Below are 23,255 nucleotides of genomic sequence, written 5' to 3'. Positions count from 1 at the left end.
TTCACTTTGACAACATTCAGATTGTTTCTCTGATCTTTTACATTTTTCTCTAACATATACGGGTGTTTTCTTTTTTTCCTATATATTTTCAATTCTTTTCTCCATTTGTTTCTCATCTATATACTGCTTCTGATATTATTCATAAGGCTCACATTTTTATTTATTATACCTTTTGGTTGTACTTGCTTGATTTCTGTTTCTATCACTTCTGTTGATTTTCAAGAAATATTTTCCATACTAGCAACAAGACTTTGTATGCATTTGTTTTTCAAAACTGATCTATCCTTTGGTATATTTCTTAGAATTTTTCTACATTATTTAACAGTTGCTTAATGATTGTAGCCTCGTTCCTCATTCTTAACAAGTTTAGGTATCTTCCAGGATATAGTTAGAGCATTTATGACATCATGTGTGTTAAAATGTGGAGACTTTGTGGGGTGTATTAGCAGTTTATTGTGCCATCTTTATTTAGTTATGCATGTACATCTCGTATGTGAGCTCTCGTTTCCATCTAAGTACCATTTTACTCTTTCATAGCTTATTACAGGACACCTTTTCAGGTCAGGATCTAGTCTATCCCTTCCTGAATCAATGGTATAAGCAGCAATTCCTCCAGGTTTTACAAAACTACTCTAAAGCACCTTCATTTTCCGCTGGTTCAGTAGGTAGTTTCAGTATCAAGGGGTTCTTTGTTATTAGATGCTGTTCTAGGAAGAAAAAAAATATTCTTGGGTTTTACAAAGACTGTCCCTGGAGATTTAGAGAAGAAAATAAATGCCTGAAAAGAAAAGTTTTTGAAATCACGTTGCAATAGAGCTTTAGCCCAGCAGGCATGGGGAGGCCTGACTAACCTGATTTCTGTCCTACTTAGTAATTACTCTCTTCTCGCAGTGTCTGTCCATGTGATTTGAGCGCAGCCATTACATACATCCTATGGATCCTATCTGTATCACTTGCACGGTGATAATGATTCTCAATCAGCTTTTTCCATCTGAACAGCTGCAAATTTATCTTTACTTTCTAAGCCATTTTTCCTTTAGGGATAATTTTGTTGCTTTCTCTAATTTGTCCTGTAGAATATGCTGCAGAGAGCTAAATTATTTCTTGTCCAAAATACAGGATACTTATTGTTGCTGCTTTGAACAGGCACTTTGCCTTGTCAGTGGGTTGTTTACTTTAGTAATGGCAGCAGTGGTAAAGGGACCTTTAGAATGTTAGGTTAGCCAAAATTTTAGAAAGATTTGTTACTAAAATTTAAAGGTGATCATGGCTCTGTTGGAGTGAAAGAAAATAGACTGCATACACACACACACACAAACACACATATGCATTTTGAATACAGATATGGACTATTGTATTAATACATATCAGGATATACATAGGTGAGAATATAAATAAATAAATGTGACATTTTGCTATGTTACTATGTCATATTTTGGACCTGTTCTTTACACTGCACACCTTAAAGCAGCTGTTCTGTTATCTGAGAGGCTCTGACTCTGTGCTAATTTGCTAAACTGATGTGATTGTGCATCTACTGCTGTTTCCATTAAAAACTGCAAGAGCAGCCTCTTAGACAAAGCTATTCTTCCTAGCAGTGGCAATAGCTGTGGGAAAATTCACCAGAGGAATAGGAAGAGGAGGCAAGATTGACTGGTTACATTAATACTTAGTTGGCTGGTAAAGAGAAGGCTTTAGAAAACAATGCACACAGAATTAATCCATCCAAATATGTACAGCATTTTGGAGGGTGGAGAGATAGCTTGGTTGTTAAAGTGTGCTTCAAAGACAGAAACATCCAAAGTTTGGTCCCATAAATCTCATAACAAAACCTGGTATGGCAGAGCCTGCTAAGGATGCCGGAGCTAGGAAGGCAAAGAAAAGTACATCCCTATAGCTCACTGGCCAGACAGTCTAACTTCCTTCAAGAGCTCCTGGTCATTGAGAGATTCTGCCTCAAAAATAAGTAGGATAGATCCTAAGAAAAACCTCCTGAAGTGAAGTTATCCTTTGGTTTCCACCTACATGCACGCACATGCACATGCTAATGTGACATATACAAAAGTGCACACACAGGTGTGTACATGCATATGAGCACATATACACAAACACACACAGAAAACAGAGACAAAAGTTTAATAAATAAAAACATGACAACATTTCTAGAGTTACATGGTAAATTCATTATCACTGGAGAAAAGGGGAATAATTTTTCCAATTATTAGTAGAAAAAGCACACTATTGTTGGAATAATAAACATTACTCAAGTTTCAAATTTGAGCACTGGAAATATATACAGAAGTCTGAAACTATTAAATAGCATATGTATTGTTTATAATAAAAGTTCCTAAAACATTTTATTCTGTTAAAATAATTTAAATCAATATATATATGAAAGATTTTTTAAAATATAAATGATTAAAAAGTACAAGTAACAGTAACTCTCTCTATATAAACATTATCATTTTGCAACTACATAAAAAGTCTATATACTTAAATTTATGAATATATTAAGATTAAAAAGCAGTGGGTAAAATAATTTAAGTGAAAAACTTAGGTTAATATAAATAATATAGTCAGGTAAAATATGAGAGCTATCAATATATATTTGATATGGTACTAAGGAAAAATAAAGAAAACATTTTATATTTGCATTTTACTTTTATCAGTAGAAGAGATATTACCCACTTTTTATAATCTTATAGAATATGTAAGGGGAATAAAAGAGGCTAAAATTGATCTAGACTATGGAGTTGTAATGCTACCAAGTAAATATTTACATTACAACAGGTATACTTTTTATGTGAAAAAATATCAAATATAAGACATGTCTTGACAAAACTGCTCATTCCAAAAATGCTAATATCTCTCCACACTGCAGAAGGAAATACTTCTGGCTGTCTCAGGAGATGAGTCAACATCTGCTTATGGGAAATCCTCTTAGCAAAGTAAGAATAGGAGTGAATTTCCTAATTTGATAAGAGGCATTCCCAGAAACATATATCAAGAATGTTTTAAAAGATAAAATGTTAAGAACATTCTACTAAAGTTAATAATAAAAGACAAGTATTTTAAAAAAAAAATGGTTTTTGTCTCATTTCTGTCTCTTTGTATGGGCTCCAGGACAAAATAATTGGTTGCTATCAGAAAGCAATGAGGTAGAGGAGATTGCTCAGTGGGTCATATTTCTGATCTCCTCCTTTGAAGTCAGACAGGAGGGCCCCTGGGTCTTGCTTGTCAATCTGTCTATCCAGATAGTAAGTTTCAGCTTAAGTGAGAGACCCTTTCTGGCCATAAAGGGAGCCTGGGAAGATGACTCAGCAATTAAAGGAGGGCTAGAAACATAGGTCAGTTGTCAAGAACTTACCACCACATGCATGTACAGACTAGAGATCAATTTCCCAGATATCAAGTAAAAAGCTGATTAGACATATTTGCGTATTAGTTATTTCTGCACTTGGAACCTACAGAGCAAACTGTCTAGGGAAACTTGCCATATCCTGTAGCTATGGGATCATCTGAAAGTCATCTCTATGATCAAGGCCAAGGGAAGTTCCTGCTGTCAACATCAGATCTCCAATTTCAGGTACACATGGCATCCATGCATGTGCTCAGCCCCCCACACACAAACACACAAACCAACAACCATAGACCTCAGACACATGCACATGAAAATCAATAAAGAAAACAATAAAGAATGATACCATATACCAACCTGTTGTCAAACTCTATTTTCCAAGTTTGTACACACAGGTGTGCATGCTTATGTGCACAAGAACATGTGCACAGATATTCATACGTATGCACACAAAAAAGACAAGAACAAAACTCATTGTCTTTCTTGAAAATTACCCAAATTAAGAACACTATGGAGCCTATGTCATATTGAAGGATAGCTAGACATTTTCTTATAAATCAAGGTATAAAATTGAAGAGCATTCTTAATCTGTAACATAAACTGTTAAAATTTGGTTGGTGAACAAGGCAGCACACAGATGGGCTGGTCTGAGGCCCCCTACATATGTACAACCTGGTCTCAGTGTGAGAAGATGCCCCTAATTCTCCAGAGACTTGATGCCCAGGGAAGAGGAAGGGCTGGGGGCAGGAGGGAATGATCACCCTCTTGGAGGCAAGGGGGAGGAGGAATAGTAGAAGAAAGTGTAGAAGGAGGGACCAGTTAACAGGTATATTGTAAATAAAATATTTTTTAAAAGTTGTTTGGTGAAATGTATATGAAACCATGAAAATAAACTCAATAGTAGCTGTACGTAGTATTTCTCTTGATGGGAAAATATAAAATTCTCTTGACAGACGTAAAGACACCTGATAGCAACTAGCAAGCACACAAAAGAGGGAGTTTCATCTATGGGTGTCTTGCAACCCTAAGGAAATATCTCCCAGCAATGTTTTCAGGAAGCTTAAAAATATTTATTAAATTTTGTATGAAAGTAACAGTTCAAAGTAAATGTGTGAGGATTATGTAATGATGCAGAAGCTATATTAATTCAAACACTGTACCAATGTTAAGACAACACACACAAAATCTGAAAAAAAAAAAACATAAATATTAGAAATCAACATGATTCACTTTCAGGAAGACAAACTATTTAATAAATTTTGTAACAATTGACTTTCAGTTGTCTAACCCCTTGATCAGATATTAAAAAATCCAATTTTAGTGTTACAAATATTTCATAACATGTGAATTACATGTAATGACATTGAGAAACGTTTCTACCTTCATAAAAGTTTTTACTATACTTATTTAGTTTTTGGAAGGACCATATAAGAACTATCAAACAGGCATGAAGGACATAGCATAATGTCCTGGAATCAGGTCTCACCTTCTACTACGTGGGTTCCAGGTATAGAATTCAGATTATCAGTCCAGGCAGTAATAACCTTTGCCTCCCAAGCCAGCCACATGCACGTGTTTTTCAAGATAAACCAAACAAAGTAATTCATACCGAAATGATCAATTCCAGTCCCAAGGAATCAATACCTTCTTTAACCTCCACGGTCAGTGCACACACATGGTACATAAAACACATTTACACAAAACATGAAACACATAAAATATTTTAGACAAAAATAGAGAAATTAGTAGGGATTTCTTATATAATCTATGGAAATATGTTGTATTATATGAAAATGGGTTTTAGAGATGTTACTTTATAAAATACTTTATATACCTTTGCTAAATGTTAATTATAAGAGGGAGTCCCACTGAAAAAATGTGTATTGTCCTATTCTATAACTTTCACAGAGCCAATTTTATCTTCCCTTTTTCCTCTGTCTCTTTTGTCAAAGTATAACTTTCTCAACACCAGCAGCAGTTTCCCGTGTGCTCTTGTTTTGGAGCCTGTGCTATAAAAAAAAAAAAAAAAAAAAAAAAAAAAAAAAATCTCAGGTATAGAGATGTCTCTCTATGATTTTCAAAGTCAGGAAGCAAGCAGACTTCTCATGGTCATCATAGAATAACAAATATCTAAAACACTGTCTGCCTAAAACATTGTTAATTCTTGTCAACAAAATGGTAACTTTAGCTATGTAAGAAAATTGACTTTTGTGGAATTATTTTGCTGATTGTACTAAGTAAACAACTTAAATTTTTAAAAGGAAACATGCACCAGAGTATACATAAGTGTTTTTAATTTCTTCTTTTACAGAAAAAAGAACTGTCAGTTTGCAGGTGCATACAGTTACAAAATATAAAACAGTGTCTAATGTTGTTGGATATCTAAGAGGTTTGACATCACCAGGTAAGTATGGTTAAGTAGTTATAATAATCGAGTCCATAATTCAAATGAAATAACCAAAAACTGTCCTCTGTTTCAAAATAATTTCAAAATGAAGTTCATTATCCTGCTGTAAATATAAGAATTATATTATAAAATATATGTACATATGTGTATACACATATGCACACACATATATACACACACATACATATATACATACAGACATACATACACACTTGCACACACACATGTAAACACACACAGAGAGGTTTTCATGACTAAAAGGATAGATTGGTGTAAATGCTTAAAGTATTTTTTTCCTACAATATCTCATCAATATTAAGCATTAGCAGGCACAGTGTTTTAAAGACCAGGAAAAGGAAAAGAGAGGTAGAACTTATATTAGTGTTAAATTGGTATGGAAATGAATAGGCAATACATTTTATATTACTTTTAATAATACTGTGAATTTTTTTAGTTTAATGAAACAATATTTTAAGAGAAAATATCATGAGTTTTAATTATTCCATTTCTTTAAAACAAATCAAATTTTGTCTCAAAGCAAATCCTTCTAATATTAATATGTTTGGCTCATAGTTTGCTCAATGTCTGTATTATTTTTTTGTTTTTGGTTTCAAATATTTTTCTTATGAAAATGATTATTTGCTATATTAAATACTATATATTTTACTATTTGTTAACTGCTTTAGGAATCTTCAGTCTAAAAAATAAGAATAAACATAGTTTTTACCTTTATCAATTAGCAGATTCATGCTGACATACTCTATTATCATGACAAAGCTGGGTTAAAATTATTACATATATAGAGTTTACTACTATACTTCACTGAATTTTATTTAGTGTGTGTTTGTGTGTATGTGCGTGAGAGAGAGAGAGAGAGAGAGAGAGAGAGAGAGAGAGAGAGAGAGAGAGAGAGAGAGAGAGAGAGAGAGAGAACATGATATGATAATAGCAGTACCGTGGTGGGTGTATGACCATCAGAGGATTTTGGGAGTTAGCACTGTCCTCCCATCACAGGTTCCCGGGGCTGACCCCAGCCCATCAAGTTTGTGGTCTAACAGCTTTAATTCACTCAGCCAATCTGCCATCCCTAGAGCACCATTAAGGTTTTATTGCACTCAAACCACTTCTGTGGCTATGACTGGGACACTTACTCAATTTCTCCTTGGAGAATTATTCTTCTCGGTGGCACTAGTTAAATTGACCTAATTGCTGACCCGGAGAATTTTGAAATCAAGTTTTATTTCCTCCCTATTTCTTGACAGTCAACTCTTAAAAATTTCATGCAGTGCACTTATTCTCCATGGTTCCTTTATTGTACAACCTGTCATCAGCGCATTCTTAGCCACAGATGACCTTGAGATTCATTTGCTTGCATTTCACCAATTTATGTGTCATTCACTATAAGCAAGTTCTACTGACGGGTGAAAATATTTAGTAATACTGCTTTACTTGTAACTAATCATAAGAAAAACACACCCTAAAAACCTAAAACTACCAAACAATTTCATGCAACAGTTTTTTAAATTTATATAAAAAATAAAACAAAAACCTTACTTTTTTCATGAGGGTTTATTTGCTGATGTTAAAGACCAGAAATCAACGTTGTTAATTTATTCAGAATATAGTCTATTTCAAATAGAACTTTAAGACATTTTTGAGAGATGGATGAATAAATGCCCAAGAGTTTGATGTTTCAATATCTAACAGTATGATCTTGCATACAGCCTTATATCCCATTGCCTATATGTTAAGAAAGTATTGGAAGTTTGTATCATTGATGGTTCCAGTTCAGCACTACAATTTTCAATGATTATATACATTTATAATTCTTATAGCCATCTTTCTGCCCATGTAGTCAAGGGTACTTCCGTTATTCCACATAGATGTTTGACTAACTTTTTGTCAGATTCAGTTCTTGTGTATAAAATAAGGGTAGGTGTGCCAGTGTTCACATATGAATGTCAGAGGATAATTTTCAGGTGTCATGTGGGTCCTCCAATCAAACTGAAGTCATTAGTTTTGATAGCATTTGCCTATACCCACTGTAGTATCATGCTGATCCTGATATATAGTTACACAAAACATGTCATAAAGCAACAACAAAACTTCTTTAAATAAATTCATATTGTTGCTTGATCAATTAAAATGACCTCGGTTGCTATTGGAAATAACATCCACTGAGGGAGAGAGACAAGAGAAACCTCTGGAGGTATATTTGCTCCTGTTAAAGGATGAAAATAGCTAGTAAAGAACCTTGGCCATGAAACATCGCAAGTTTTCTACAGCAACATCAAGTGAACTTTGTGTGGCCATATGAAATAAGTTATGTGAAAACATAATTATCAGTGGTCCTGGCTTGATGCTGGTGACTCTTATTTTCTTTCAGAGAATGGAAAGGTGTTAGAAGTATAAATTAAAACTATAAATATATCCTTAAATACCTATTTTAAAAAGATAGTCTAAACATTTTAACATACACAGTTCTTAAGTCACTTCCTTTATTGATGTATTAATAGCTCATTCTGTTTAGTAAGCACACAGGCATTATTTGCAGTGTACTTCCCACTATGATGCTGAAAAATGTTAGATATTAATTTTTTGTGGTATATTTTTATACTTTATTAATTAATATTCATGTCACAGAGGACAGTAATATAGATCTAAGCTTTTGATTCATAATTGGCTTTAGCAGCTGCTTCTGCATTGATATACCCAGATGTATTAATCAAGGCAATGGGTGGAAAATACCAAAGTGGTATTAATTATTGGAACAATTTGGATTAATTGTTGCTTGCTTGTGCAATAGGATTATGTAAATGTCATTAAATTTATTGTCAAGGTTTACATTTTGTTTTAATGGCTCTTATTTTATTCTATTTCCAGACCGGTATATTATAGTTGGCAGTAACCACCATCCTGGATACAATTATAATGGCCAAGAATGGGCCAGCAGTACTGCAGTAATCACAGCATTTATCGAAGCTTTGATGTTAAGAGTGAAGAAAGGATGGAGACCAGAACGTACTATTATTTTCTGCTCATGGGGAGGAACGCCCTGGGGCAAAATTGGCTCTTATGAATGGGGAGAGGTGAAATACATTTATTAATCATACTTCTTTTCTCTACTGTACTCCCTGTTATTTCATTTTCCATATATTACAGTCAAATATTATTGAAAGCAAAGAATATAATGAACTTCTCCAAAGGGCTCAAAAACTAGTAATTCCATTGGTTTCAGACCTATATACCTACATACCAATTGCAATATTGTTTTTATTTTGTCATAGCCATACTTAAGGGATAATTTGATAGGCAAAGGAAAAGAAAAAGTATTACAAATACAAATACATATTTCTGCTTTATCAAACAATATTAAGTACTCATTACCCTGATATGTTATCAATCCAATGAGAATTTAGTATAAATATTGATTATTGTCCTATCTTTCTTCTTTTTACTGTGTCAGACCTATCAGTCTACCCTAGCTTTCCTGCCTTCTTACCTACCTACCATGATGAACTTGAAACTTAACGAAGCATTGAGATATAGACAGTAAGCAATTGCAATATTTGAGTTGAAATACTCTTGGTATAGCTATATGTTTGGAAGACACAATATTCTAGTTGAATGTGACAGCGTATAACTATGGCTATACCAACAGGATTATGAGCATTGTAAAATTCTCACATATTCAAAATAAATTTATTATTATTTGGAAATAGATGAAAAGCAAACATGTAGACTATGTAAACAGGGTCTGTGTAGATTTTAAAGAAACACAATTTGTTCACTATCTTTGTGAACAAATTTTACTTGTGAGAAAAATATGATTCATGGGAATGTAAAGTCATAGTTCATTTTTAGGTTCTTAAGAAAGATGAAATGTCTGTAGAGATTCAGGAAAATATCAGTATGGCATAGAAAACAAAATAGTAGTGTTAGAAATTTGTTTCAGTGGTTAGAGAACATGGTATTTGGAGAGGACTGGGTTTGTTCCCAGTATTAGCATGGCGGACCACAACTACCTGCTACAATAGTTCCAGGGAATGTGATGTCATCCAGTGATCTTATAGGAAGCATGCATGCTCATGGTGCATGTACATCCATAAAAACATTCACAGGAAACTAAAAAATGATCTCAAAATAAAGACCCTATGCAAATTTAATAGGTAACTAGTCTTAAAGCTGAAAAAAATGATCAACAAGATTCCTAAGTTTCAGGTGAGACAATACCCATGTATGCAGGCAAGTGGTGGGAACATTCTGTTTCAAGGAGTACATTTAAAGACAAGAAATTTCATTGCTTTGATAACTTTTTTAAATTGTTAAATAAAAAGAAACTGTAACCCACAAACAGAGCTTTAAAATTTCGTTTTGTAACTTCACGATAAGTACAACAATTTAAATGTGTTTAGTGTATTTTATTAAATGTGTGTTTTTTAAATAATTACATAACAGTGAAATAGTGATTCAATTTTCTAGTAAATATTACATGTATATTTTAAGGAATCTTTTAAAACAGCCACCATTATGTATACAACTTTCACAATCAAATTATTTTACTATTTAATTAATAAATGTTTGTAAGTCCCATTCAAAGAATAGGTTTCTCTCATATTATTTTGAGTTAAACAGTTTATACTCAAATTTCTAAAGACGTGTATTGCAAAAAATAATAATAATTTTTTATAGCATTTGTCACTTGTCAAAGACTGAAAATTATATAAAAATGGAATTGTATACATGGGAATAATTTTTGCAAATTACATAAATGCTATTGTGCCTCACAAAATATAAATTAATTTTAATTATCTTTGTGAACACATTGTTTCTTTTAACAACTCTGTAATTTCTCAACAGAGTCTTAGATGTAAAAAACTGTTAATGGTGCATGAATCCAAAAGAAGAACTTACTTATATACCAACAAACTAAAAATTAGACTCAATAGGTTGTATTTATGTATTTGTTTGAATATAAATCAGTAATAATCAAAGAAAAATAGGCTATCAACTTAAGGTGGATGAGAGTCAGGGAGGGCTTGTGTAAGGGTACCTGCAAGAAGCAGAGAGCAATAGAGAGGTAGGTATGATATAATTCTAATTCTATATATGTAGCTCCCTCTAATATGTATGTAAAACTGAACATTGTTTACATTTAATTGCCTTCTAACCTCTTAGATGAGTAACAGAATAGACAATCAGCAAGCAAAATGATCAGCCATATTGAGGAGTCACCATTGGCTGGAAAATTTATCTAATTTTTTTATATAATAGATTGCATCACTGTATCACATGAAAACATTTCATCAGCATCCATTTGCAGAGAAGTATAGAGCTTTAGTTGCTCATTCTGATTACTGTAATCCAATCTTTCTTTTGAGAGTGAAACTCTTTTATATTGACCCCAAGTGGAAGTGAGTAAGAAAAATCATTGTTCATATTTCTTCTTGCTTTCTGTAAGTTACTATAATTTGCATACATAGGACCCCCTGTAAGCCCAGATAAAGTTAACAGGTTAGGTGATGTTCAAACTCATAGATGGTATTTGTAGCCTATGGAAGTAATAAAGATTTGACTTAGTGCTGGTGCTGATCCTTGGGGAAAATTAATGGCATTTTCTAAAACAGGCTTTTTGAAAGTACCATTCTTTCTATAAGAATACCTTTTACATGTTGCTCTGGAAATATTACAAATTTTAGAAGACTGATTGTCTTCTGCATGGCTCATGGAAAACACATTATCTGATAGAAAAAGTATCTATGTGTTCAGATGTTAAAATATTTTTTCATAATAATAATGGACATTTTACCATATGATTTGTGAAGTTACTCAGTATTTTTTTTAAAATGTACTCATGTCTACGTTAAAAGATTTATTACTTTTAAACACTCACATCACCCACAAGTTTGTAGATTGATTTGCAACATTAAACAGAGCCAAGGATATAAGGCCCCCTTTTCTTTCTCTAACAGTGTGGTGTTAACTGTCTTCAGCACTGCAAGGCCAGGGTCATCAAAGGAAAACCATGCCACTGAATTTTGCTAGGCCATTAGTATATACAGCATTCAGGAGGCTTTCATATGGTCACATTCTTAGGTTCACCATTCTAATTTGGCCAATTTATCTCAAAATACAAGTTTATTTGACCAAAATTAAAAAGTCTGTCAGCACCAACTAATGAAACTGACCAGTTCATTCTCTTAATTCAATGACTGTAGCTTTAGGCACTGTCATTGAAGAAAAATGTCAATCTGTACTCTGTAATTGAACCCATCATTATTCTAATGCCCCAAACCTTTCCTGTTAAAATGATTAGTTTACATGAGTACTACTTTAACAGCTATTTAATTCTTCTTAGTATGGAGCAAACCAAGTTTGCAGAACTTACATATAGAGGGTAGGATTAACTGTAACACATGATAAAGTACCTGTCGTATGTTTCTGACAAACATCAAATTTTTGCATCAAAATTTGTATTATCTTAATAAGGTAGAATATGTAATTTTGATTGCAATGATTGTAAACTTTTTAAAACATTTATTTCAGGATCTTGTGAAGATTCTGCAGAAAAATGCTGTGGCATACGTCAGCCTCCATAGTCCCATCCGGGGCAACTCTACTGTGTATCCAGTAGCATCTCCATCTCTCCAGCAATTGGTTGTAGAGGTACGATGGACAATATGTGAGAATAATAATGTTATTTGGAGAGCCAATTACTCTATAATTTAATGCTTCTCAATATCTTTTAAGTATTCAAAGATGATTTATAAAAATTTAAAGAATTACCTATTATTTCATCAGTATGTTTGTTTATTTATTTATTTTGGTCTGGTTGACTTTTGAGAAAGGGTCCCCTAATGTAGCAATGACTGGTTTAGAACTCATATCATAGATCAAGTTAACTATACTTGTGGTTCCCTGACTCTGCCTCCAAGTGCTCAGTTTACAGACATGATGCCCAGCTTCTAAATTATTAGTCAATATTCCTTAAACTAAGTTTATTTTACCTAAGATTATCTGTGAGTGTATTTTTAAAGAAATTATTAATTATACTGTTGATGATACAATAAAGTCTATGTTTATTTGAAACTTAAATTTTGCTCTTAAATTTCTAATTCTATGTTTGTGCCCCGTACTTGGTTTCTTTGGTGTTTGTTAACAATGGTTTATGTTTTGGCAAATTTTGGAATTACCTCAGTTTGTTGTTAACAACATTGGCTGTTCTAGTAGAGAGCAGTACAGCAGTAACTGAATGTATCATGTTTACAAAGTTTGAGCCTGGGTATAGGGCACATGCTTAGGGTCTAGTGCTTCAGAGGTCAAAGCAGGATTCTGAGATTGAACCTAGCTCAGACCAAGATTTGAGACTTTGAGAAACAAACAAAATTAAAGCAATTTGGAGAACTCTTTGTGCAAAATAAAAAAACGCATTTTAAACAAAGTTTTATGACATCTTCCCATTAATAATCATTCCTTACATACCTCCAGAAAGTTTTTCTCCTTTGTCTGTTGATTGCACACATGCATTTCTTAAGCTTTTACTGCACACAAAATTATCTGTGTTGGTCATCTGTCTTTATGAAGACAGCCACACCACCACTAGGATGCAGTTTCTTCCCAGCCCCAGTCTCTGTTGGCATACATTAGACACGGCCTTTCAGATGGCCACAGGGCTTCCCGTATATACCATAGGAACTGAACTCGATAGAGACAATGAACCTATCTTGAGCTGCCATAAGTCTTGATTGAAATGTAATGCAAACTATTGCTTTATGATGTTCATAAATTATTTTTTAGTTTGATAGTTTTCATCGACATTTCCATATGTCATACAAAAGAGAAAGGCATTGAGGAAGATCAAAAAGATAAATGTGTCCTTTTAAGATCAGCTGTATTCTAGTGTACATGTGATGAATTTCATCTGGCTTCTTATCAAACCCACAAGAAATCCACCAGAGGGAATGAGCTGCATACTTTTTCTCTGGGAGTTATATTGTTTATAAATAAATGATTGACCAGGGAGAACAACCCCAGTATTAGAAAGTGGGGTCAGACTTCACTTATTTACTTGCTCTCTTTTTGCCTATCTAGTGATTGACACTAAGTCATTGTACAGTCCTAGGATTAAATTAGATAAATACATTTCTTTTTATGTTTTAAATATTATTATTATAACAATGAAACATAATATTTAATATATTTTTTTTAAATACCATACATGGAAACAATGTGTTTTGATCATATTTGCCAACAATTCATCTTTTTAACTTTTCTACCCCATCCTCTTAATTCACTTCTCTATTTCACTGCCTCTTATGTATCTTAATTTTTTCATAACCTACTGAATGCAACATATACTGCCTATATGCCTGTGGGTGTGGAGTCACCAATTACATCATGTTCGATCAACTCAAATACCACAGTCTGAAAGAAAGTGGACTCTGTCTTTTCCATTGGTTATGAATTTCCAACAGCCCCTCAAATCCTCCATATTGAAATGTTGACTGTCTTGAGCTAATACTATCAAGAACTTATGTGAGTGACTACAAATTCTGTAAGGTCATGAGAACACAGAAGTATTGTTATGTCTGGAACACAGTGTTTCCTCTGATGTTCCATGGTGCTTTCAACATATTATATTCCTGTCCCTTTCTCCATGATGCTCCCCGAGCTTTCAGAATAACAATAGTAGGTGTGAGATACTGATTTTTCAGTTATAGCTAAGGACTTTATAAAACATATTCTCTGCATGTAGCCCTATTAGGATTGTCTGCATTAATGTGACTTTAAAGAATGTAAGAAAAGAGGAGAGTAAGCTAGATGTATTAAATATATCTGGATCCATGAAAGAACACATTTAATCAATTAAAGCAAAATAAAAGTTTGATTTAAATCTTTTAAAAAGAGAAACTCCAAAGTATTTAGTGTGCACGTGCATTTATGCAGAAGAAAGTAGAATGAGTAAACAATGAAAGGCTCATAACAAGAGCCTCTCCAATATTAGTTTAGGAGAAAAATACTTTTGTTTCTGTATTGAGTAAACTTACATAGCAACCTTATATAAAAATGAGCTACAGCTCATATTGAAAGAATACTTAAGCTTAATTAATTAAGGGATTTGTTAATATTCATAAAAGTATTTTATTTTTATGATTTGTAATAATAACCATAAATTAATTTATTTTTTCTGAATAGCTATAGTCTATCAGTGAGTTAAAAATTAAATAAGAGTCAGAGTCAAGAACTAAGTCCTGTTGAGCGATTTTTCTGATCCTTGAACTTCTATGGATACTGTGCTTTTCTTAATGGAAGCATCAGTAACAAATACAACAATTATCTCACTACTTGTAATTTTTGTGAGTTTTAGAGATGAAAAACTAAATTTGAAAACATAGATATTAACATTTTTGAGCCCACAAACCTTTTGAGACATTCATCCATTTTCTTTAAAATGTAACTTACCTCTCTCTTTTCTGTAACTGAACTGCTCCGTCTGAATGAGATGATATTTCAGTGATGTAGCTCACAATGGCAGCATAAATGTGGGCTTGAGGTGCAACATGAGAGTGTGCAATCATATAAAAATCAAAATATACTCAAATATTAAATGCTAATACATTGATTAAATAAAAATTCCCCTGAGGATTCTTTAGTCCATTGGGCCTACATGTTGGCTGTAATAATACTTGTGAATCCCCAAAGTCTGGTAGAGAGGTCATTACTGGACTGGTACTCATAGAGATTTCAAGCTATGGATTTTATTGCTTTAGGTGCTACAGAACACAAGGAGCAGATGTCACTATTGTCTAGGCATGTAGGATGCTGCCCATAATTTAAAGCATGCAATAATAGCTAAAAGAAAGGTACCAGTATGATTTATACTGCAGCCGAATTCACAGCAAAGAAGTAATGTTATCGGATGAATTCCAACGTACCCATTATAGGACAGTGTCAGGATATATGAATGGACTCCACAAACCTCTCAAAGACAGGTAAGTAGGTACTTATGATGCCCGACTAATAGGTTCTTCTCCAAATTGCTATGGTGATATCCCTGTTCACTTTTTGGATCTATTGAATGGCACTGCTAATAATTTTATATTCATCTGTTCTGCAACTGAAAAAGTCATGCCCCCTATACTTCCTGTGAGTACAAATCACTCCTCCTGCATGTCTGTGCCATACTTCAAGGGCCATTTGTTCAAATACTCCAGTTATCAGAAACTAATTTAAAATCAATAGTAGTATTTATTAGCATTTATTCTTGATTTAATACCTTATTATAATAATATGTAGTAAGTAGTGATGTCCTAGCATTTGCCTTTAAAGTTCTATGGTAATAAATAGGTACTGCCTTGAAGTACCTAGTGTACTTCAAGTACAAAGTGAAAAAATTGAGAGCCACGTTGAAACCTGACTACACTGTGAGCATATTTATTTCACAACACAAATGTCACCACATTCAGAAGCCTATCAGTAACTTGCAGCCATTCTTATGTTTTCTGTATCTCTTTAATTTTTGTATGCATGATTATGAAATGAGGAATATCTTAGGAGAGATCTTACAACTTTTCAAGTTTTGCTTTGTTCTATCACCATTTGACACTCTATGTCTGCAATGTGATGTAAAAGCTACATTTTTAAATAAAAGTTGATTAAACATCACAATATTTTGCATGCTAATATTTTGAAATATTATAGAAGTTATTTTTGCTAACTGCAAGCCTATCACTTCATTTAGCAAAACTTTGCATATTTTATCTTCAGAGCATTTGATATGTATCCAGTCTAAGCGAATCAAAGTCTTAACCAGAAGCACATAACCTTTGTCTTGCTTAACGGTTCTATTGCTTTTTTAAAACACCATCACCAAAACAACTTGGAGGAGGAGAGTGTTTATGTCTCCTCTTTTGATATTTTAATTTTTTCTAATTGGATATTTTCTTTACATACATTTCAAATGTTGTCCCCTTTCCTAGTTTGCTCTCTGGAATCTCCCTCTCCCCTTTCCTCTCCCCCTGCCTCTATGAGAGTGTTCCCATACCCACCCACTCTCTCCTTCCCACTTTGCCTTGGCATTTCCCTACTCTGGTATATTGAGGCTTCATAGGGCTAAGAGCCTCTCCTCTCTTTGATGCCTGATAAGGCCATCTTTTGCTACATATGTGGCTGGAGCTGTGGGTCCCTCCATGTGTACTATTATATTTATGGTTTAGTACCTGGGATTTCTGGGAGATCTGGGAGATCTGGTTGGTTGGTACTTTTGCTCTTATTATGGAGTTGAAAACACCTAATCTCCTTCAGTCCTTTTTCTAACTCCTCCATTTGGGAGCCGTTCTCTGTCCAGTGGTTGGTTGGGAGCATCTATTTCTCAGGCTCTTGTAGAGCCTCTCAGAAGACAGCTATAGCAGGCCCATGTCTGTGCACTTCTTGGCATCTGCAAACTTTCAGTCTTCTAAGTCTGTCACGGAGGGAACACAGGACAGGAAATAAATGCGGGACCTGGATACAAATTCAGCAGGAGTCGTGGAGGAGAACATCTGATCTGTCTTACTCCTCATCCCTTACTCAATTTGATTTCTTTATATAACTCAGGACAACTGGCCTAGAGGTGACACTGTCCACAATGACCAGGACCCTCCCACCTCAGTCATTTATCAAGAAAATATACCATAGGCTTGCTTACAGGCCAACTTGATTGGAATATTTTCTCTGATGTTGAAATAACTCTCTTCCCAAACGACTATATATGGTATCAGGTTGATATACACCTAGCCAGCACAACTTTATTTAATTTTGTTGCGGTGTCTATATTCTATTCATCCAGCTAAGCAATTCAGGCTTGGGAATGTATTTGTGATACCATCTTTAAACAAATGTCCCTATTTTATTGGGTTTTCCTAACATTATTTTCCATATGCATATCTTACAAATTTTCACTAACTAAGAACTATGGCCAGCAATGGAGGTTGAATACATGAGGTTATTTAGTGTTTGGGCGAGTAAGACTCTCTACACACCTTGATAATGAACAAGTACAGTCACTCCAACCTGGCTTTGCTTTCACCATATATAATTTCATTTCTGACCACACACATGGCTTTCATGTATAGCACTTTAATAATTTTAACATATGTAGATAGCAGCGGTATCTGATAAAAGGTGTGGCATTGGAAAAGGATGTGGCAATTGATAGGAGGTATAATCTCTGGTAGGATGTGTTGTATGTAATAGGAGGTGTGGCAGATGATAGGAGATGAAACGGAAAAACTATGATACAGTCTTGGTTCTTTCTCACTATGTCATTGATAATTATAATGGACTCACTAGAATGAAGCTTGTTTTACTACTATGCTTTCTATAAAGGAGAAAAGGAAATTTGTTTAAAATGTACTTCTGTTGTCTTGTCTTTCATGATAAATTACATAACTATTGTTTGTGGTTTATTTTTTATTTTGTTTAGTTTATTGATGAGAAAAATTATGTTCACTTTCTTGATCCTCATGAATTTTAATACTGTTCAGTGGCTTCTACTTAATTTATCTTTTCTCTCTCTGACTACTTCTACAAGTCAACTAAATGACCATACAGGGTAATATACTGATTGAAAATCTTTCTCTTTACGCTAATTTAGCACTTCAACAAAGTCTTTCATTTAAAATTGTAATTCTATTGGCAAGACTATCTGTCTCCTAGGTTTACAAGTCTTTGCTCTGTGTTAAGAGCCAGCAGTCTCTCAAGTTTATTACTGTTTTACGAGGTTTTCTGTTCAGTGGACACTGACAATATGTAAATCCTTTTTATTTAAATCTAGGTATCAAGGGAAATCTTAGAGATATTTCAAGCCCTGAAATTCAGAAGGCAGATCGCTTAAAGGTTTTGAGTTATGTAGCCAAAGTAAAATCCAAACAACTGGGAACATTAGGAAATTAAGCTTTAGCTCATTCGCACAGTCATAATTAATGTTCGATTATTAAAATGGACTGAGACAAGTGGTTTTTTTTTTTTTTTTTTTTTTTTTTTTTTTTTTGTCTGTGGGTGTTTATCCTGGACATTAGCTTGGCAGAACATCAAAGAACAACTGTTCCTTCAGGAAAGGTGTTAGTAAACCAGAATTATTGGCAGGCTGCATGGTTATATTCAACTACAGTCATTAATATAGCTCTGCAGATATTTTCATTTTCAAATGAAATCTACTCTAAGGATTTGTGGCTTGTTTTTTCCCCTGCCTAAATATCTACTATCTCTTACAAGTTTTAAAAACATCAGTAACATCAGTTTACCATTTATCCCTCACCCACAGCATCTTGAATATTTTATATTTTTATGAGTAATTAAATGGAATTAAGTTTGGTGCTACAAAAGTAATTAAAAAGGAATACTTCTTTAAGTGTACTCTGGGATGAATTTGGTGTCTGTTGGCACTTGTCCTTGCTTACCGTTGTTTCTCAGTTTCAAGAAATGATGGAATAAATTTTGACTTTGAAGGGTTAGATTGGTCTTGTTCTTAATCAAAATAACGTGACTCTCCTAAATATGAAAATAAATCAATGATACTGTTCAATGATGATTAAATAATCCAATAATCACATGGCCTTGATTAAACTCATTTCCCCATTGGGTTGTAAAAGGTGTTTCCCTCTGTCAAAAGGCTCAGTGAGTAAATGAAATGAGACAGCCAGCTTCAATCCTACCTCATTCAGATGCTTATCTTTTATACATAATGGAAGAATTCCTACCACCACCTTAGGAGCTACTGACATTTGACTCTTCTGAAAGAGAGTGTCTGTGTTCAAGTATGTGATCTGTGGCTATGGTCAACCACATTCCAGGGCAAGCTCCACTCTTTAGACTAGTAGGGTAACACAAACTAGAATGGATGGGAGGGCATAAAAAAATCTGAGAGTTAGGTCAGAATGTATATCAGGATAGCTATGGAAAGAGTAAATGTGTTTAAATATACTGTTTTAGATTTTCAAAGATATATTTAATTATTAATATAAAATTTAATGATTAATATAAAACATATATTTAATTGTACTTATATGTATTTATATTACCTTTATCAACTGATTGTCTTTTAAAACAAGTATTTGAAATTATCATTATAACAATTCCCTCAGTGATAAACCCTTTGTTTTTCAACTAGAAATCTTGAGAGTTAAGAAGCTATCATCCCCAATACTTCGAACATATATATCCTCCTAACATGCTGTGAGACATAAACACAGGTACTGAGTGTTAAACTATGTTTCCTGTGTGGTGACATGCGGTAAAATAGAGAGTCCTGTATTCTGCCTCTTGCTATCCCTTGAGGCAAGTAGCATCCCTCTACCACATGCAAAGACATGCATGCTACTCCCTTCACATGCCTGTCTTGCTGTCTCCTTCTAATCCCAGTTGCAAGCATGTACATATAGGCAATTTTGTCTCAGTAAGTTATAAACTTATTTTTATATGTGAAATAAGGATTGGTTAATGTTGTGTTTCACACTGTATAGGCCACAATACTTAAAGGATTTAAGGAACAAAGAAGATAAAAGTCATAACTAATGCTCGAAGGACACAATGCATGACAAGCTGAAAGAATGGTCTCCCAAGTTTATTCATTTCCAGGTGATGAGGTAAAGGGAAGGCAGGTTCTGTAAAGTAAAATCAGATAAAGTAGTTCACAAGAGAAGTTAGCTATCAGATTCACAATGACAGAGGTCCACTTGATTCTAAATGACCATCCTTTGTGTTAGTCAGGGACTCAAAAAACTAAGGATTGTTCCAGGCCACACACTTTTACATCCATAAAAGTGTCTGGCAGTGTTTTCCTTTCACTGTGTGCAACTGCCACCTTGTCTGTGAGAAGCTTGGAATACCCACGATACAATTTACAAACATTATGAAAGTCAAGGAGAAAGATCACACCAAAATGTGAATGCTACAACACTACTTAGTAGGAAAAAATAACTTCTGAAAGTAGAGGAAAAGATGGATCTTGGAAAGAGCATGGGTAGGGGAGAAATTCAGATAAGGAAAGAAGTATGGGAGAAGTACAGAGGGGCAGGAATTTGAAAGTAGGTGTGTAGCAGTGAGGGAGGGAAACCGAGGATAGCCACTGGAGAGTCTCAGATTCCAGGGCCCAAGAGATTCTCAGGACCCACCAGGGAGGACTTTAGCCAAAATACCCAACAAAAGCAAAATAGAAACTGTAGACCATACCCAGTGGATAGGCATGGCCCCAGTTGAGGGATATGGCCATCTCAAAAATATTAATTCAGAATTTCTCCTGTCAAAAGGAAATGAGGGACAAAGAGTGGAGCAGAAACTGAAGAAAAGGAGATCCAGAGACTGCTCCACCTAAGGGTCCATCTCATCTGCAGACACCAAACCCAGACACTATTGCTGATGCAAGAAGTGCTTACTGAAAGGAGCCCGGTATAGATGTCCCCTGAGAGGCTTTGTGAGGGTCTTACCAATACACACAGCAAAACATTAGACTGAGCACGGAAACCCCAAAGGCTAAGTTAGGGCAAGGACTGTAGGAGCTAAAGGGGTTTACAAACTTATAGGAAGAACAACATCAACCAACCAGGACCCGCAAAGATCCCTCAGACTAAATCACCAACCAAAGAGTACATAGTGGGTACCCATGGCTCCAGCTGAATATGTAGCAGAGGATGGAATTGTCTGGCATCACTGGGAGGGGAGCCCCTTTGGTCCTGTGGAAGCTTGATGACCCAGAATAGGGGAACACTAGGCTGCTGAGGCCATAGTGGATAGAAAGTTGAGGGAACCCCCTTATAGAGGCAGGGGGAGAGGGAAGGGGATAGAGAGCTTGTGGAGGGGAAACTGGGAAGGGGGATAACACCAGAAATATAAATAAATAAACTAACTAATAAAAAATATTCTTGAACTCACACATATTGTGAAGTCTAGCAGTTTAAGTTGTTAATTCTAGATGGTCTGATAAGGTTTATATTAGTTCTGAGAGAGTTGGCTTTGAGTTGTGCCATATTCCTGACTAGGTATCTGACTTTTTAAGAGAGTAGGAGCTACTAGAAAACACTTTTCCTATTGTACAGAAGACTGCTCTCTTTCCAGACCAGCAGGCAGGAGTTGGTTGTAGATTAAATTTCAAAGTGTGAAATTCCAAAGTCAAATAATACAAATCTGGAACAGCACAGCATTATCTCACTACAATTTTCTCAATGATTTGCAAATATATAATTTTATACAATAGTAGATATACTGCTAATTGGTTCCTATTTCTAATGCTGAACAATTGAATACTTGAGTAAATATTAGCTTACCTTACAGTAATTATAAGACAAGGATACATATATCTATTACCCACTTTTCCAAGTGAAGCATTACCTTTTCTTTGCTATCTTTACATGGAAAAATTATAGCTTACATTTGTACTGATAAACTCCAGACCCCAATAATTGAATACTAAAATGTCAACTAGGAACTATTTTTATTTTTTAATTGAAAGTATTTTATATAGTATATCTTGATTACAATTTCTCTTCCTTCTAATATCCCAGTACCTCCTCACATCCCCTCCCATCCAAAGCGATCCCCTTTCTGTCTCATATGAAAGAGAGAAAATAGAGAAGGCTTCTAAAGGATAATAATGTAATAGAGTAAAATATAATAAAATGAAAGCACCAGAATGGGACAAAAATAGGGAAGTGAACCCAAGAAAAGGCACCAGAAACTGACACCCACTCATTCACACACTAAAGAAATTCCATCTAGAGAAAGGACTGAAGGAGCTGATAGGGTTGCAATCCCATGGGAAGAACAACTGATCAACTAATCAAATCCACCAGAGCTCTGAGGGACTTAAACACCAACCAATGAGTTCTCATAAGAAGAAGCATGGCGCCAGGTGCATATGTAGCAGAGGATCGCATTCTCTGGCATCAGTGGGCAGAGAGAACTTTAGTCCAGTGAAGGCTCATTTCCCAGTGCAGGGGAAATGCCAAGGTGCTGAAGTGGGAAAGTTTGGTTTTTATAGGGAGCATCTTCATGTAGGCAATAGGAGAGGGTGGGAAGATGGAATTGGGGGAAAGGGATAACATCTGAAATGTAAATACAGACTATATCTAATAAATAAAAGAAAAACAAAGAGGGGAATAAAAGGAATTCCGTAAAAACACAAAACTAGAATCCATAAGAGATACACAAGGAACCTGTAGGGTAAGTCAAAAAGAGAGAAAGTGTGTATATATGTATATAATATATATATATATTATCTTATATATAATATATAAATACATACTATAACACATTATAGGACAAGAGACATTTTCAAGATTATGTTCATTTTCTGTTGGCCACTTACTCCTCCTAGCTGTGCTGTCTACTCTCAAAAGCAGTTTATTTCCCCAGTGAGATTCCCATGGAGAAAACTTACTTTGTATTTGTAAATGGTTTTCAATTGGAGATAGTTTCTGAGTTAAGGTTGTGTCAGTGCTTTCAGCCTTAAGACTC

General features: G+C 34.4%; 1 protein-coding gene across 1 annotated transcript in view; it reads left to right on the top strand.

Moving 5' to 3' along the window:
• Nucleotides 1-23,255, top strand: part of NAALADL2 (N-acetylated alpha-linked acidic dipeptidase like 2) — a gene marked incomplete at its 3' end in the record, with an annotated part of 819,915 nt that overhangs the window by 492,181 nt on the left and 304,479 nt on the right. Inside the window, exons 7-9 of the mRNA XM_080929559.1 lie at nt 5,670-5,762; nt 8,649-8,854; nt 12,312-12,431. Of these exons, the coding sequence (XP_080785685.1) occupies nt 5,670-5,762; nt 8,649-8,854; nt 12,312-12,431 (419 nt within the window). The remainder of the gene's footprint in view (nt 1-5,669; nt 5,763-8,648; nt 8,855-12,311; nt 12,432-23,255) is intronic.

Source organism: Micromys minutus (assembly GCF_963924665.1).
Source record: "Micromys minutus genome assembly, chromosome: 15".
In the NCBI taxonomy this organism is placed as follows: domain Eukaryota; kingdom Metazoa; phylum Chordata; class Mammalia; order Rodentia; family Muridae; genus Micromys; species Micromys minutus.
Note: the sequence above shows the minus strand (reverse complement) of the source record. Positions and strands in the feature narration are given on the sequence as shown.